At 43.6% G+C, this 16,492-nt stretch overlaps 1 protein-coding gene across 1 annotated transcript in view; it reads right to left on the reverse strand.

Moving 5' to 3' along the window:
* The window catches only part of LOC137257596 (pseudouridylate synthase RPUSD2-like), a 48,994-nt gene that overhangs the window by 16,408 nt on the left and 16,094 nt on the right, over window positions 1-16,492 (reverse strand). The window contains exon 4 of the mRNA XM_067794914.1: window positions 3,737-3,837. Within this exon, the coding sequence (XP_067651015.1) occupies window positions 3,737-3,837 (101 nt within the window). The remainder of the gene's footprint in view (window positions 1-3,736; window positions 3,838-16,492) is intronic.

The raw sequence follows: 16,492 nt of genomic DNA on the forward strand, positions 1-16,492 counted from the left end.
TATACGTCATGACCTTGATGACGTCATAATGCTATGACATCATAGCACTGAAAATCTAATGCCAGTGCTGTGTTCAGAGATGTACATTTTTCAATGAAAACTAATGAAGAATGATTTTGGATGTTAAATAGAATCTCACCATCGTGTCTACTGATTATATCAACAATCATTGATAAAGGTAAACATTTCCTTGGCAAGCCTTGGATATATTTGGTAGTAGTAGACACTTGGGCGAGATTCTCTATGTATCTAGAGCTTGTATACTGCCATATACAGGGATACTGTGCAATACCATACTCATAATCTGGATATAACCCTGTATAGTGAACCTGGATACTGCCATATACAGAGAGACGTATAACACATGTACCAGACGTTTAATAGTTTAATACCATACTCATAATATGGATATAACCCAGAGACGTATAATAGTTTAATACCATACTCATAATATGGATATAACCCTGTATCGTGAACCTGGATACTGCCATATACAGAGAGACATATAATAGTTTAATGCAATACTCATAATCTGGATATAACTTCGTATAGTGAACCTGGATACTGCCATATACAAAGAGACGTATAATAGTTTAATACCATACTCATAATCTGGATATAACCCTGTATAGTGAACCTGGATACTGCCATATACAGAGAGACATATAAAAGTTTAATGCCATACTCATAATCTGGATATAACTTCGCATAGTGAACCTGGATATTGCCATATACACAGAGACGTATAACACATGTACCAGACGTTTAATAGTTTAATACCATACTCATAATTTGGATATAACCCAGAGACGTATAATAGTTTAATACCATCCTCATAATATGGATATAGCCCTGTATAGTGAACCTGGATACTGCCATATACAGAGAGACATATAATAGTTTAATGCCATACTCATAATCTGGATACAACTTCGTATAGAGAACCTGGATACTGCCATATACAGAGAGACATATAATAGTTTAATGCCATACTCATAATCTGGATATAACTTCGTATAGTGAACCTGGATACTGCCATATACACAGAGACGTATAATAGTTTAATACCATACTCATAATCTGGATATAACCCTGTATAGTGAACATGGATACTGCCATATACACAGAGACGTATAATAGTTTAATACCATACTCATAATCTGGATATAACCCGGTATAGAGAACCTGGATACTGCCATATACAGAGAGACATATAATAGTTTAATGCCATACTCATAATCTGGATATAACTTCGTATAGTGAACCTGGATACTGCCATATACAGAGAGACGTATAACACATGTACCAGACGTTCAATAGTTTAATACCATACTCATAATATGGATATAACCCAGAGACGTATAATAGTTTAATACCATACTCATAATATGGATATAACCTTGTATAGTGAACCTGGATACTGCCATATACAGAGAGACATATAATAGTTTAATGCCATACTCATAATCTGGATATAACTTCGTATAGTGAACCTGGATACTGCCATATACAGAGAGACGTATAACACATGTACCAGACGTTTAATAGTTTAATGTCATACTCATACTCTGGATATAACCTTGTATAGTGAACCTGGATACTGCCATATACACAGAGATGTATAACACATGTACCAGACGTTTAATAGTTTAATGTCATACTCATACTCTGGATATAACCTTGTATAGTGAACCTGGATACTGCCATATACACAGAGACGTATAATAGTTTAATGCCATACTCATAATCTGGATATAACTTCGTATAGTGAACCTGGATACTGCCATATACACAGAGACGTATAATAGTTTAATACCATACTCATAATCTGGATATAACCCTGTATAGTGAACCTGGATACTGCCATATACAGAGAGACATATAATAGTTTAATGCCATACTCAAAATTTGGATATAACTTCGTATAGTGAACCTGGATACTGCCATATACAAAGAGACGTATAATAGTTTAATACCATACTCATAATCTGGATATAACCCTGTATAGTGAACCTGGATACTGCCATATACAGAGAGACGTATAACACATGTACCAGACGTTTAATAGTTTAATGCCATACTCATACTCTGGATATAACCTTGTATAGTGAACCTGGATACTGCAATATACAGAGAGACGTATAACACATGTACCAGACGTATAATAGTTTAATGCCATACTCATACTCCGGATATAACCTTGTATAGTGAACCTGGATACTGCCATATACAGAGAGACGTATAACACATGTACCAGACGTTTAATAGTTTAATGCCATACTCATAATCTGGATATAACCTTGTATAGTGAACCTGGATACTGCCATATACACAGAGAAGTATAATAGTTTAATGTCATACTCATACTCCGGATATAACCTTGTATAGTAAACCTGGATACTGCCATATACAGAGAGACGTATAAGAGTTTAATGCCATACTCATAATCTGGATATAACCTTGTATAGTGAACCTGGATACTGCCATATACACAGAGAAGTATAATAGTTTAATGTCATACTCATACTCCGGATATAACCTTGTATAGTGAACCTGGATACTGCCATATACAGAGAGACGTATAAGAGTTTAATGCCATACTCATAATCTGGATATAACCTTGTATAGTGAACCTGGATACTGCCATATACACAGAGAAGTATAATAGTTTAATGTCATACTCATACTCCGGATATAACCTTGTATAGTGAACCTGGATACTGCAATATACAGAGAGACGTATAACACATGTACCAGACGTATAAGAGTTTAATGCCATACTCATACTCTGGATATAACCTTGTATAGTGAACCTGGATACTGCCATATACAGAGAGACGTATAACACATGTACCAGAAGTTCAATAGTTTAATGCCATACTCATAATCTGGATATAACCTTCTATAGTGAACCTGGATACTGCCATATACACAGAGAAGTATAATAGTTTAATGTCATACTCATACTCCGGATATAACCTTGTATAGTGAACCTGGATACTGCCATATACAGAGAGACGTATAACACATGTACCAGACGTTTAATAGTTTAATGCCATACTCATACTCTGGATATAACCCTGTATAGTGAACCTGGATACTGCCATATACAGAGAGACATATAACACATGTACCAGACGTCTAATAGTTTAATGCCATACTCATAATCTGGATATAACCTTGTATAGTGAACCTGGATACTGCCATATACAAAGAGACGCATAAGAGTTTAATGTCATACTCATAATCTGGATATAACCTCGTATAGTGAACCTGGATACTGCCATATACAGAGAGACATATAAAAGTTTAATGCCATACTCATAATCCGGATATAACCTTGTGTAGTGAACCTGGATACTGCCATATACAGAGAGACTGCATAATTGTATTATATTAATACCATGCTCATATTCTGGATATAACCCTATATTACCCTTAAGATAAATTTGTAGAATTCTGACTGGTTAATAGCTAAAGCATACAAAACCATGTAGGCAGATTTGCAAGGGTATATGAACTGTACATCCCATCAAATCTGTCACGTGACACAGTACACGGGTTGTACGAATGGCCTTGACCTTAGATCAAATGTGGCTGTCAAATAGCTGATTGCCTTGAATTTTAGAGTTGAAAGAGAGCCTGGGCACTACCACATAGTCAGGATACTAGTTACTACCCTGTACATCTTGTACCCTATTCTCTGCTGGTTATGACGACTAGATATGGCACATACCTGTGTACCTTGTGTGCTATCAGTTCACTGTCACGCAGAATGTAATCCCCTTGCACCCTGTTCCCATTGACAGTCAGGTTACCACTGCTGATTGCATTGATCTGCAAACATACAACATCAACACATGTAACACATAGACATTCTAGACACCTAGTGACATCACTAGAATATCATAGTTTAATATTCTGCTGTGCTGGATGAGACCGTGAGTCTCTACAAATATAGTGTCAATCTAACGACAGTCACCATATCATTATGTCTATGTACAGATAAACGTAACCAATGGAGACCTGTAGCGAATCAGTTTAAAGTTAAAACTGAACATGTCTGATTCATTAAAAGCCTAAAATTTAAGCCCCTTGTCAGTCTAATCAAAGTAATCATAATTGGTGTTGGGAATTGGATACCGAAAACACTATCAGCTATAGAAGGACTTTCATACATTTGTAGTGTAGTCACCAGCTTGAAGGATTCCCTCTAGGTTTTTTCTACTGAATATTAATGTAAATGTTATTTACACAACAAATTTCATCAGTATATTGCATTACATTCACAACAGATGTAAAATTTATTCAAAGACAAGTTCCACTTCCATCAATATTCACTGTAGTGATGAACACTATGAATACAAAGCACATAGCTTCGTGCTGTTGAGTGCATGTTTGTTCAAGAATATTCGTCATATTTAGTGGTTCGTATACTTTATTCAAGTGTGTTATACGAATCATGTGTTCATTACATGCGTATGTCAGGGTAGAGATTGCGATGTGGTAGAATCAGATTTTCAACCAGTAGAGATTGCGATCGGAGTCTCTACCAGTAGAGATTGCGATTGGAGTCTCTACCTGTAGAGATTGCGATTGGAGTCTCTACCTGTAGAGATTGTGATCAGAGTCTCTACCAGTAGATCAGAGTCTCTACCAGCAGAGATTGCATTCGGAGTCTCTACCAGTAGAGCTTTAGATCAGAGTCTCTACCAGTAGATCAGAGTCTCTACCAGTAGAGATTGAGATCAGTGTCTCCACCAGTAGAGATTGCGATTGGTGTCTCTACCTGTAGAGATTGTGATCAGAGTCTCTACCAGTAGAGCTTGAGATCAGAGTCTCTACCAGTAGAGATTGAGATCAGAGTCTCTACCAGTAGAGATTGAGATCAGAGTCTCCACCAGTAGAGATTGCGATTGGAGTCTACCTGTAGAGATTGTGATCAGTGTCTCTACCAGTAGAGATTGCGATCAGAGTCTCCACCAGTAGAGATTGCGATTGGAGTCTCTACCTGTAGAGATTGTGATCAGTGTCTCTACCAGTAGAGATTGTGATCAGTGTCTCTACCAGTAGAGATTGAGATCAGAGTCTCCACCAGTAGAGATTGCGATTGGACTCTCCACCAGTAGAGACTGCGATTGGAGTCTCTACCTGTAGAGATTGTGATCAGTGTCTCTACCAGTAGAGATTGCGATCAGAGTCTCCACCAGTAGAGATTGTGTTTGGAGTCTCCACCAGTAGAGATTGTGATCAGAGTCTCTACCTGTAGAGATTGCGATCAGAGTCTCTAACAGTAGAGATTTCGATCAGTGTCTCTACCAGTAGATCAGAGTCTCTACCAGCAGAGATTGCAATCGGAGTCTCCACTGAATTGTCAAATGTCAGATGGTAGAAATGCTGATTTATCTGAGGGACAACTACAAAGGCACTTTACTTGCAGTAGTATAGGGAATGACAGTTCTAAAACACTTTCAAGAAAAGTCTCTACAAAGCCTTATTTACTAAATAAGGCTTTGGTTGGGCCCTTAGCTCTTGCTACTATTACCCCTACTACTTAACGTGTGTTGGAGGTAACACTGTGCCGTACGGTACGATCAATAATTCTTCTCTTACAAACCCCCTACCCGGCCCATCCCTCAAGTAGTATAAGTTAGGTTCGTCGGCTTTCATATCCACTTTATCTATGTTGTAAGTTTTGACTGACCATATAGGATCGGTGGCTCGCTTACGGCTATCACCCTCGTGTTCCCCCGGCTGGTATAGATACATTACCCCTACTACTTAACGTGTGTTGGAGGTAACACTGTGCCTATGTCACGTTTATATCGATGAAACAGTTTAATGTGAACCGCCTACGATCACTTTGGTGTTCGTAATAAAGGCTTGCTGGGCTTTTTGTATCCCCTGTTCTATGTACTTTTTTTTCTCGTCCTCGCTGATAGCAGACTTACGAGACTTGGACCGAATATCTTGTTTCATTCCGTTATATTTTTTGAGTTCAGAGAGGATTGAACGAAACTCCTCTTCTGAGATCTTACTATCAGAGAGTGCCGTGGAAATACGCTCACTCACTGTGTTCAGCTTTGCTTCGGCCAGAACCCTGATCTCGTCGTGTTTCAATGCCTTACGATGCAGTCTGCGTGATACTAACTTAAGCGCCAACCCTGCCAACCCTGCCACCCCAGCTGTTATTTCAATACCTAGCACTATAGGTGCGGCCACGATGGTAGCTAACAACCCAACGCCTGCCGCCCCTAGTCCCATGCTGGTTGCCGTAAGGGTAGTGTCAGCCCCGTCCACGATATTGAAAGCTCTATTGTACTTCTTACATAGTGCTTTCCGCGTGTCACGGTCTTGTTCTAGTTGACGTTTCACATCACATAACTGCCTCAAGCGGAACCCATCTACGGTTTCCAGCGTCTTCGCTACTTCCTCTACGACTGGGTACAGACCCATCCTATAATATATATTTTGAAAGATATTTTAATTGGGTTTCAGTTAATAGTCCTTCAATGTATTTGAAGTCTACAAGGGTTAGATTATTACCAATGATAATAGGTGAGAGGCTAATAGACTTTCCTGTTGTAATAAAAACCCCACTGAGGTTTATTAAGCGGTTTATAGAACCCCAGGTGGTATCCTGTTGTATAATAATACGACAATATTGGTGTATGTGTTCTTTAGACCAGTGTATTGACACCCCGGGTAAAATTTGGTGTACTCTTGAGGTGTTTTCATTGTCTAACCCAAAGAAGACTTCTATGATGAGTGTGAAAGGGACTAATATTCTTTCAGGATTACTAAATGTTAATTTATTGTTTGACCTAGTATTTAACCCATTTTTTTTCCTGTCCCAAATAGTTATCATGCGTAATCCCCTCTCCGGAATGAAATCCCCGGGCCAGATACCGTTGTTCCTAATCTTAGTGGTATACCCCGTATCTGCGTCTAATGTGATATAAGGTGAGGCGAGTGTTAAGTTGATCAGCCATTTGGGCTCTTTTAAATCTGATAACGACACCAGTCTGTACACGTTGTCTTTGAAGTGCAGGATGTATAATTCATCTTCCTCACCAGGCTGATCGAATCCCTCCGTATCTCCTAGGTCGTTAAGCGTAGTGTTGGGACGATGACTGGTCATTATTATACTATTACGATATAATTTCCAACTGGTTTTTTGATAATAATTCAGGGGTGAACTTCATACCCATGAAGTGTATGTTGTCCGGCAGGAAGATCTTGGTTAGTGATATCTTGTTTTCCACGATCACGTTGACCCCCTCCAGACTGGTGTCGGCTCCAACACCCACCCGCACGTAAACGTTGCAAACTTGATACTGGTGTCGTTTCACCCACCCGAGTTTGATCCCATTCACGATCTCGACATCATTCCCCGATGGTTCCCCTAGGTAGACTTTGATGATCAGTGTTGAGTTTGCTGGTAGACTCTCTAGTATCTTGACCACGCCTTCGAATTCAGACACCAACTGCAATGTCACGTTTTGTATGGTCAGTTTACTCGATAGCATGTGGGCTGCTATAGTGTTGACTGGGCTGACGACTACGCTACGTCTCTGAATTGGGACGTAAGCCACGAGCAGGGTTCCATTGTTCACGACTTTGTTTAGGTGGTTGTCTTTGTTATCCGTGAACACGTAAGGGGAGACGAGTCTAATATTGAGAAACCAGTCGTTATCGGGTAACAACACCCACTTGTCATCTTCGGTGAAGACGAGCATATATGGCTTGTTTCGGGCGACGGTAGTGCTCTCAACATAGTCTAAGTCGAACAGTTTACCCCCGAACGATGGGTATATTATCCAATTATTATTACCGGTGTTGACAAGGGCGTACTTAGTGTTGACTGTTGCTCTTGTGGTATCTACTATATCACTTAGGGTTCCACCGGAGGGGATTTCAACGCGTTTGTAAATGTTGTTTTTCAGTTGCAAGGCGTACGATTTACCATCTACTCCGGGAGCGTCGAAACCGCGCGTGTCTCCAAGGTCGGAGAGCCCGATATTGACGCATTTTTTCACTCCGGGCCCTTGTGCGCTGGTCATTTTACATGAAGCGTTAAGCTGAGGTATCCTATATTTACAGGATTATGATTTATATCTAACACCGATATTGCCAGCTCAGGTATGTTGCCCTGGGTTAATCTCTTATACTGCCGTGGTGAAAACGACTCGGTTCTACCGTCGTTGTATTTCTCAGTTTTCACCGGCACTGCTCTCAGTATAGTGGAAGGGTGACCTCCTTGAATGTTGTACGTTGTGCTCACCTGACCGAGATGAATGTACAGCTCTCGGTACGGTACTAGGTCGGGTAACTTCGTGCCTGTGACGGTTGTTGTTGGTTTTATCTCGTCAGGAGACATACCGAGTATCCTCGCTAATGGTCGGCCGAGCCTCAATGAGGTTCTTCCGTTGTTGATTAACACCACTGTACCGTTTGAGTCGTTCATCTTGAGTTCGGCTCCCAGGGGTTTGAAGACCTCGTCGTTTAGAGAGCACACGCTGTAGTAGCCGTCAGTTATCTGACTGCGAGTTCCACTGACGAACAGCTTATTGTTGCTGGCGTTGATGTTAGTCCATTGCGGTAGGTAGGTGATATCGCAGAGTGCGACTTCGAGTTGACCTGACGTGTTATCGATCGCGTGCGTCAGCTGAACGGCCTCACCGCTCGTTATTCCTGGAAGTGTTATGTACATATTATAATATATAATTTATATATTATAATATGGATTTAGCACACTTGAAAATCATGGTGGAAGGTAGTACGGGGTTTAAAACAACCTTTATTAATATCTTTGAAAACTATATCGTGTCCGTTAATAACGCGCAGGCGGTGGTAAACTGGAATCAAAACCCAATGCAGTTTTGGCAGAACCAACTCAACTTTGCTGTGTGGTGTGCGACGACAGGGTCGGGTGTGACACCAGACTACGGTATAGACGAACTGAGTAAGGCGGTTATTTTGTTTCATATTTATTATCAAACGAGACGAATATTGAAGGAAATAAGTGCTCCTCTTCCCCAAGATAAAGCGTGGAGTATGACGAATAACCCCTATGATAAACGCGCTTATGAACGTGTTTGTGGGGAGTTTGAGATTCCAACGAATAAAGACTTTCGCCTTCCTGGTGTGAACCATGGTCTCGGTATAGTTCTCGTGTACTTCTACAGGTCCGGAACATATCAGGCCGGTTCTAAAGATGGTTCATACAACCCACACCGTCATACATTTACAGGCCCCACAACGAATGAACAGATCCATGTCAGCTGTATAAAGCAAACCAATCCTGATGCAGCCACAGCCTGGACTAAAATGATCTCAAAAACATCGAAAGAATTCACTCGTGCTGGTACAATACGCTTGAACGACTCGATTCGAACGTACGTGTGGGCGCTGTTGGGTGCGCAGTCGATGACGTGTTCCAACATCCTAGGTAAGGGAACTGCTTACGACGCTCAGAAATAGTTCGTTTCCAATGTTGAGGATGCTATCAATTCTCCAGTTGATCTCCCGCGGGCTATCGACCGTTACCAAAACGTGTTAGAATACGCCAGATCGAAAGTCAATTACGTGTTCGGCGTGGGGCTGTACATGGCTCCGAGTGATATGCAACTGAGAGTAAAAAAAGTGGTGGGTTATAACAACAAAAGTCATAGCCACGGCGGATCAAAAGTTGGGTATCAACCCCGATATTAACACCCCCTATATCCCACACATCCCACCACGTGAAACGGGTATAGTTGCGCCGCCCCCGGAGCCTAAAGTTCAACCAACACCACAGGAGGTGACCCCCCATATTCAGGCCTCCTATCAGCAGCATATTGATAATAAAACGGCCCTGGTGGTTGGTGGGGTAACTTTGGGACTTATTTGGTTAAAGATTTCTTAGCCGCTACGTACACCAGACCCGCCACGGCGACGATGGCTGCCCACATGTTTTGACTGAGCCACATGGCAGTTTTAGCCAGAGCGCCCAACAACCACGAGACGATGCTACCCAGGATGCCGGGAAGGGCTTCGGCGGCTTTACCAGCCAGTTTAGCTAGGCCTTCCCCGAGTTTTTTTATCCAGTCTTTAATACCACCACCTGTGGGAGTTCCCCCGCCGCCAGGTGTGGGGGGTGTGGGGGTTCCCCCCACCCGTGACACCACCAAGGTTGATATGATGAAACCCAATGCAGTCAGAATGCTGGCGATGGTGATCCCTTGCTCCCGGAACAATATCCGAATCCTGTTGGCTAAAGTTGTATCCTCGTTCAGTATTCTATCGATTGTTTCCCGAATGCGACTGATCTGGGATCGAAGCTGTTCACGATTCGAGGAAGCGGATTCCAATCGCGTACGTCTCTCGTCTTCTAAATCACGTAGTCGTTCATTGATACGACGCTTCATATCATCGTTTTCAGTTTCGTTGAGTTTGTTTTTTTCCTTAGCGATGTGCTTGTCGATTTCGTTCAGTTTCCCCATGTTGTTCACGAGTTCTCCACGCACGCGTTTCACGGCTTCGTCTAAGCCGCGCAGTTCCCTTACCGGAAAGTCAAACCCCGGTAACGGTTTGTCCCAGTAGGTGCTCAACAGTTTTTCTATGCTGTCCGAGGCTTCTGTAGCACGCTGTGGTGTCATTTCATCTCTAGTGGTGAGGTGGGATCTGGTAGCTTGCAGATCTTCAACAACGGCCTTAGGTATTGCACCAACGTAGATGTTCACGGATAAATTCGACACCATGGCGTCTGGCTAGAGTTGACAAGGCCAGTGGTTTTTTATTGCGCTTGTTAACGAGGTCAACCTCTGGTTTAGACTTAAGACGTAGAACACCCTTTGTATCAATAAAAAAATTATCAAGGTATCGGCCCTGTGGTTCAACGTAGTATTTATCACTAGCGCCCGGCATCTCCGTCATATCTATGTCTTCATCCATTAGTATTAAAATATATTTTATTTATATATAACAATGTACGGTAGAAAATTAGATCCTTTCAGAAGATTGAGAGAGCCATTAGGCGCCAGAGCCGTGCGCCAGTCGGTGACCATCACCAACAATCCCAGCAAGATAGACCAGAATCAAACTCTGCTGGTTAGATTTCCAAACCTTGGTGAGAATGACCTCATTGTACCAGGCACTGTTCGACTGGCGTTCAATATCACGTTGACCTCCGACAACGACAAACGCGAGCTAGTGTGGAACGTGGGTCGAGCTATCATCAAGAAAACGACCGTCAAGATCAGCGGTAACGAGGTGCTGAGTATCGACGACAGCGACGTGTTTCACTGCTACGGGGATCTCTGGAAAAGCGAGGGAGAACGAGTCAATGATGTGTACCAGGGCATCAGCAAATCAACCCGGTCGCGCATAGGGTATGCCTTCACACAAGACCAGCTAGACAAGCTATCGGACGGTGAAAAAGCCATCGCTCGAGCATACGGGAATCGATTCTGCGTGCCGCTCGACTTCGAGTTGCTCACGGGACACGCGCCGTTTTACCAGGCCGTGCTGGGTGATAGGCTCGAATACGAGCTCACGTTTAACGACTATAGCAAAGTAGTGCGTACGCCAAACGGTGATGAGGCTAGTTATGCTATAGACAACATCTCTCTGGAGTTCGACATGGTCACTAGCCCGGAGCTGGCCAGGCAGGTTCGAAGCCAGTACTCTGGGAAGATGGCTATCATGTACGATCGCGTACTGAGGCATAGATCAGTCGTGCGAGATAAGAGCGACACTGTGTGGAATATCAACCTGAACGTGCCGGCGCGATCGATGAAAGGTATCCTGGTCATCCCCGTGGAGGATTACGAGCCATTCCGGAGAGACAGCGAGAAGTTTTTCAACCCCGAGATTGAAAAGGTGGAAGTGACCATCGAGGGCGTGCCAAACCAGCTGTTCAGTCATGGTATGAGACCACACCAGCAGTGGGATGAGATAAAAAAGCTACCAGTGGGGGATTATATAACAAAGGACCTGGACCTCGGCTCCGTGCAGATTGGTGAATACCTGACCACCAAGTACGCCCTATGGTTGGACATGCGATCCACGGATGATGATAAACTGCACGGTAGCGGGCGTTGTATAGATAACGGCAGCGAAGGGATAACCATCCAGATTACTAAGAAGGCTCAACCCGTTGGTAAGTTGAAATTATATCTGTACGTTATTATGGACGCGCAACTTAATATAGACAATGGGAGATTCGTGCAAGCCATCTACTGATGGGGGGTACCCCCCCACACCCCCCAACAATAAACAAGACCCCCACACCCCCCAGGGGTACCCCCAACTCCCCACTGACCCACACTGCGCCATAGTGTGCGGGCAGACTGGCTGTGGGAAGACCGTTTTCGTGTTGGATATGTTGGAGGGTTACTACAAGGATGTGTTCGATAACATCGTTATCATGTGCCCTACTCTGAGCATGAATAAAACGTACGCGCGACCTTGGGTGATGACGGACCCGGACGTACACAAAATCGACCCTGGAACACGCCTGCAGGACTGGTTGAAAGCTCTTCACGAGAAATTTAAAGGGGAACCGACGCTGTTCATACTGGACGACTGCAGCACTAATCGCGAGATAACAAAAAAGAGAGACATGCTATCGTACCTGGCCTTCTCCGGCCAGCATGCAAATCACAGCGTCTGGGTGCTAACGCAGAAGTTCAACTCGGTGTTGAAAGACCTCAGGGAGCAGACGCGATGGGTGGCCTTATTTCACTGCAAGGACAGGGATTCGTTCGAGGAGTGTTTGAGAGAGAACGATGTGATGAGCAAATTAGAACGGGAACGGGTGAAGAAACAGCTCGCTGAAACTAAACACGCTAAGCTCGTGCTCAAGACCGACCAACCAGTAGCATATATAGTATGCTAAGCAAAGCTAAGCAAAGCTAAGCAAAGCTAAGCTAAAGCTAAGCTAAAGCTAAGCATATAGCTATGATATTTGAAGTATTTGTCGTGTGCAACTTAACCTTCATTTCTCTGTGTTTTGTCTGCATCGGGTATTATATAGTTAAAACTAAATCTTACTTGTTATATCATAAGATGGAGTGTGAGGAATTGCTCGAACAGTTAGTACCTGGGGGTACCCCCACTGGGGGTGTGGGGGATTCCCCCAAGCGAGAGAAACTGGTGGCGTTGGCTGTTGGCGGCAAAGCCAAACATTACTTTGGAGACTACACTCCGGATAAAATTCACAAAATGTCAGCCGAAGAAATCGATAAGCTGTACGCTAGATACGAGTCCCGGCTCGGAGCAGAAATGACAAAGACAATAGGATCGGCTATGACCCAGATATACACCGGTATTGTATCACACTTCCTTCCCATTCCACCAGAGCGCCGACTTTACCTGTGGGAGGACCTCGAGAAAGACCCTTTTATCGAACACGCCGTGAGCTCTATCAGCTGCGGGCTGTACCACAAATATGGTATGTTGTTGGCTCCAGTGACGGCGACGATTATCACAGCAAAACATTGTCAGTTTGAGAGAAAGAATAATAATAATAGTATAGATGGATGCTGCTCCCGAGGTGATACCCCCCACAGTGAGGGAAACCCCTCCCGAGGTGAGGGAAGTGACCCCTTCACAAACAGTAACCAGGCAGAAGAATCCTAAGAGAGTAGCTGCCGGTAAAAAACGGTGGTGTAACCAACATAAAGTGGCCAACCCAACCCGACTGTTGTTGGCTGTAGGTGTAACTGTTGCCTTGGCTATCTCGTGGTTATACGTGGGGGTACCCTCCCACAGTGAGCCACCACCCAACAGTGAGCCCCCCACCCCCACGGTAGACCCGCATATCATGTTATAATTTTAATATTTTATATCATATACATAATGTCTGAGGGGAAAACGTTCGTCAACGACGCATACCACGCCACAGTGGTCGCCAGTCTAGCCGTAGGGTACGCTCGGTTGACTAAAATGGTGCTTAAACAACCAACTATCAAGCTAGATTTCAACCTGCAGGATATGGGTATGCTCATAATGAAACTTGGTATGGCGATGGCCACAAAAGACATCCTAGTAAAACAAGGAATAATACCTGATAATATAATGAAATAAATATAGGGATGGCCACGATAGCTATGATGGTCGGTGGGGCGTTAGTGAATGCCCTGGCATTTTCCGGGAGTAATTTCCTCTTCTCGAAACTACGAGATGACCACGCGGCTGAAATACAGGAAGAAAGGAAGCTGCACGATCTCGCTACTGAGAACTTACAAAAGGCACAGGCCGAGTACGCTAAAAAACGCCTCCAGAGGATCGATTTTATTAACGAACAACTCCAGCGTGAAAACCATGCCGTTCAAACATTCAACGATGTCGATGAAGCAATGAAAGAATACTACCTACTAACTGGTAAACAATTGGAACCGCTCAATAAACCCACACTCGCTCAGTACTACACACCATCCAAGGGACAAATGAATCGTGAACTGGGCTTCATAGTGTTGGGTATAGCAGCTACTGCGTTGGTTGCGAAGCAATTAAATTAAAATACCTATATAAGTAAACATGAGACCCGCTCCATACCGATGCGAATACATACTTATGGGGAAGACCGAGGCCTGTGGTAGGAAATGCAGGAATCAGGGGTTCTGTTGTTTCCATATGGGAAGTCCTAACTACACGTGTTCTGTGTGTGGTATCGGGGTTAAAGGACACTACTGTCTATGTAAAGCTCACGGAGCGAACGTAGTCAGACATCAACTCATCTACGAGAATAAAAAGGGTTACATAAAAAAACGTAGGCGACTGCTCAAGATAGACTCCAGTGCGTGAAAGGGTTACCTCCCTTTACTGTGAACCAATTAGACATTGGTTCTCTTAGGTGTAAACACTATGACTACTGTGCGCGAGCTGAAGCGGGTCGCAAAACAGAGAGGTGTGATCGGGTATTCTCGAATGCGAAAGTCAGCATTGTTGAGATTACTAGGTTTAGAAGCCCCTCCTACGGTAACACAATTAAAAGCTCAAGCAAAACAGCTTGGATACACGGGTTATTCAAACCTGGGGAGAGCCGGGTTAACCGCATTGTTATCACATGCCCCCGTAGCACGTCCCACTGTAAAACAACTGAAAGGCGAGGCACACGATTTGGGTTTAGCTGGGTATTCCCGTATGAGAAAACCACAACTTTTAGAATTATTACGACAGAATAGAGCTATTGACCTACAGTTCGTGCGCACTGAGCGCGCTGTAGGCAACTATTTGAGAGGTTGGCGCATGCACGTTGATAGAAACATAGACATTACAGATATCAAGCCTCTGATAGCTGATAAGGTCAACCAGGAACTAAATAACCTAGGAAGTATCAAGTTTCAGATCACAGTGAAAATGTCGCTCGATAAGCAGGTTGGGAGTACCACTGAGTATGTTCAGCCTTACTTCCGAGGTCAACAAGAGGTCGTCACACATACAGAGACCATTGACGCATCAATCGATACCAGTTTTCAGCAGATACGAGAATACCTAGAACGCTACACACACTTGGGGTCCGGGTGGGTTGTAGATAAAATCGATAATGTCTATCTAGACATAGCTAACTACGTGCCGTTCAGAGGCGGGTCATACCTAGCCTTGCCTCCCTACTATAGGAACAAACATGCCATAGTAAACGTTAAGAATAGAGGAAACGATTGCCTGAGGTTAGCTATCAGGTCAGCCTTATTTCCAGCTGACACTAATCCGAACAGGCCTTCTAATTATCCCCAGGATGATGGGCTCAACTGGGATGGTATAGATGAACCCACCCCCATATCCCAGATCACTAAAGTAGAAAAACAGAATAATATGGCTATAAATGTCTTTGGGCACGAAGGTAACAAAACAATAGTACACAGGGTCAGCCCGGTGAAGGATCGCCAAGTTATCAATATATTCATGATCCAACGAGGTGAAAAGTATCACTACACGTGGATAAAACATCTCAGCCGGTTGTTGCACGACCAGTCGAAACACGATGGGGAAAAACACTTTTGTGTACGATGCCTACACGGTTTCAGTCGAGCTGATTTATTAGAATCCCACCGGGATGATTGTCAAGGTGTGGGGCAGACGGCCATACGAGTCGACATGCCTAAGGAAGATAACAAAATCCTAAAATTCAGTAACCACAAGAACCAAATGTCTGTGCCTTATATCTTATACGCCGACTTCGAAGCCTTAGTTGTGGGTGGGGATTCCCCCAGTGGTAGCTTCACCCACAAGACACAAGAGCATAAAGCCTGTTCGTTTGGATACATTGTCGTCCGTTGTGACGGGGAAACGAAAGCTCCGGTAGTGTATAGGGGCCCTGACGCAGCTGAAAGGTTTCTAAAGTGTTTGCAGGAGGAAGAAAAAATTATTAGGAATGCATTGTATAAAATCGCTCCCATGCGTCTGACCCAAGACGACAAGCTAGCTCACAAGCGTAGCACTAAATGTCACGTGTGTGACTCACCACTTAACGGTGATTCGGTGAGAGATCACTGCCACATAACTG

The sequence above is a fragment of the Haliotis asinina genome, chromosome 12 (assembly GCF_037392515.1).
Source record: "Haliotis asinina isolate JCU_RB_2024 chromosome 12, JCU_Hal_asi_v2, whole genome shotgun sequence".
NCBI lineage: Eukaryota > Metazoa > Mollusca > Gastropoda > Lepetellida > Haliotidae > Haliotis > Haliotis asinina.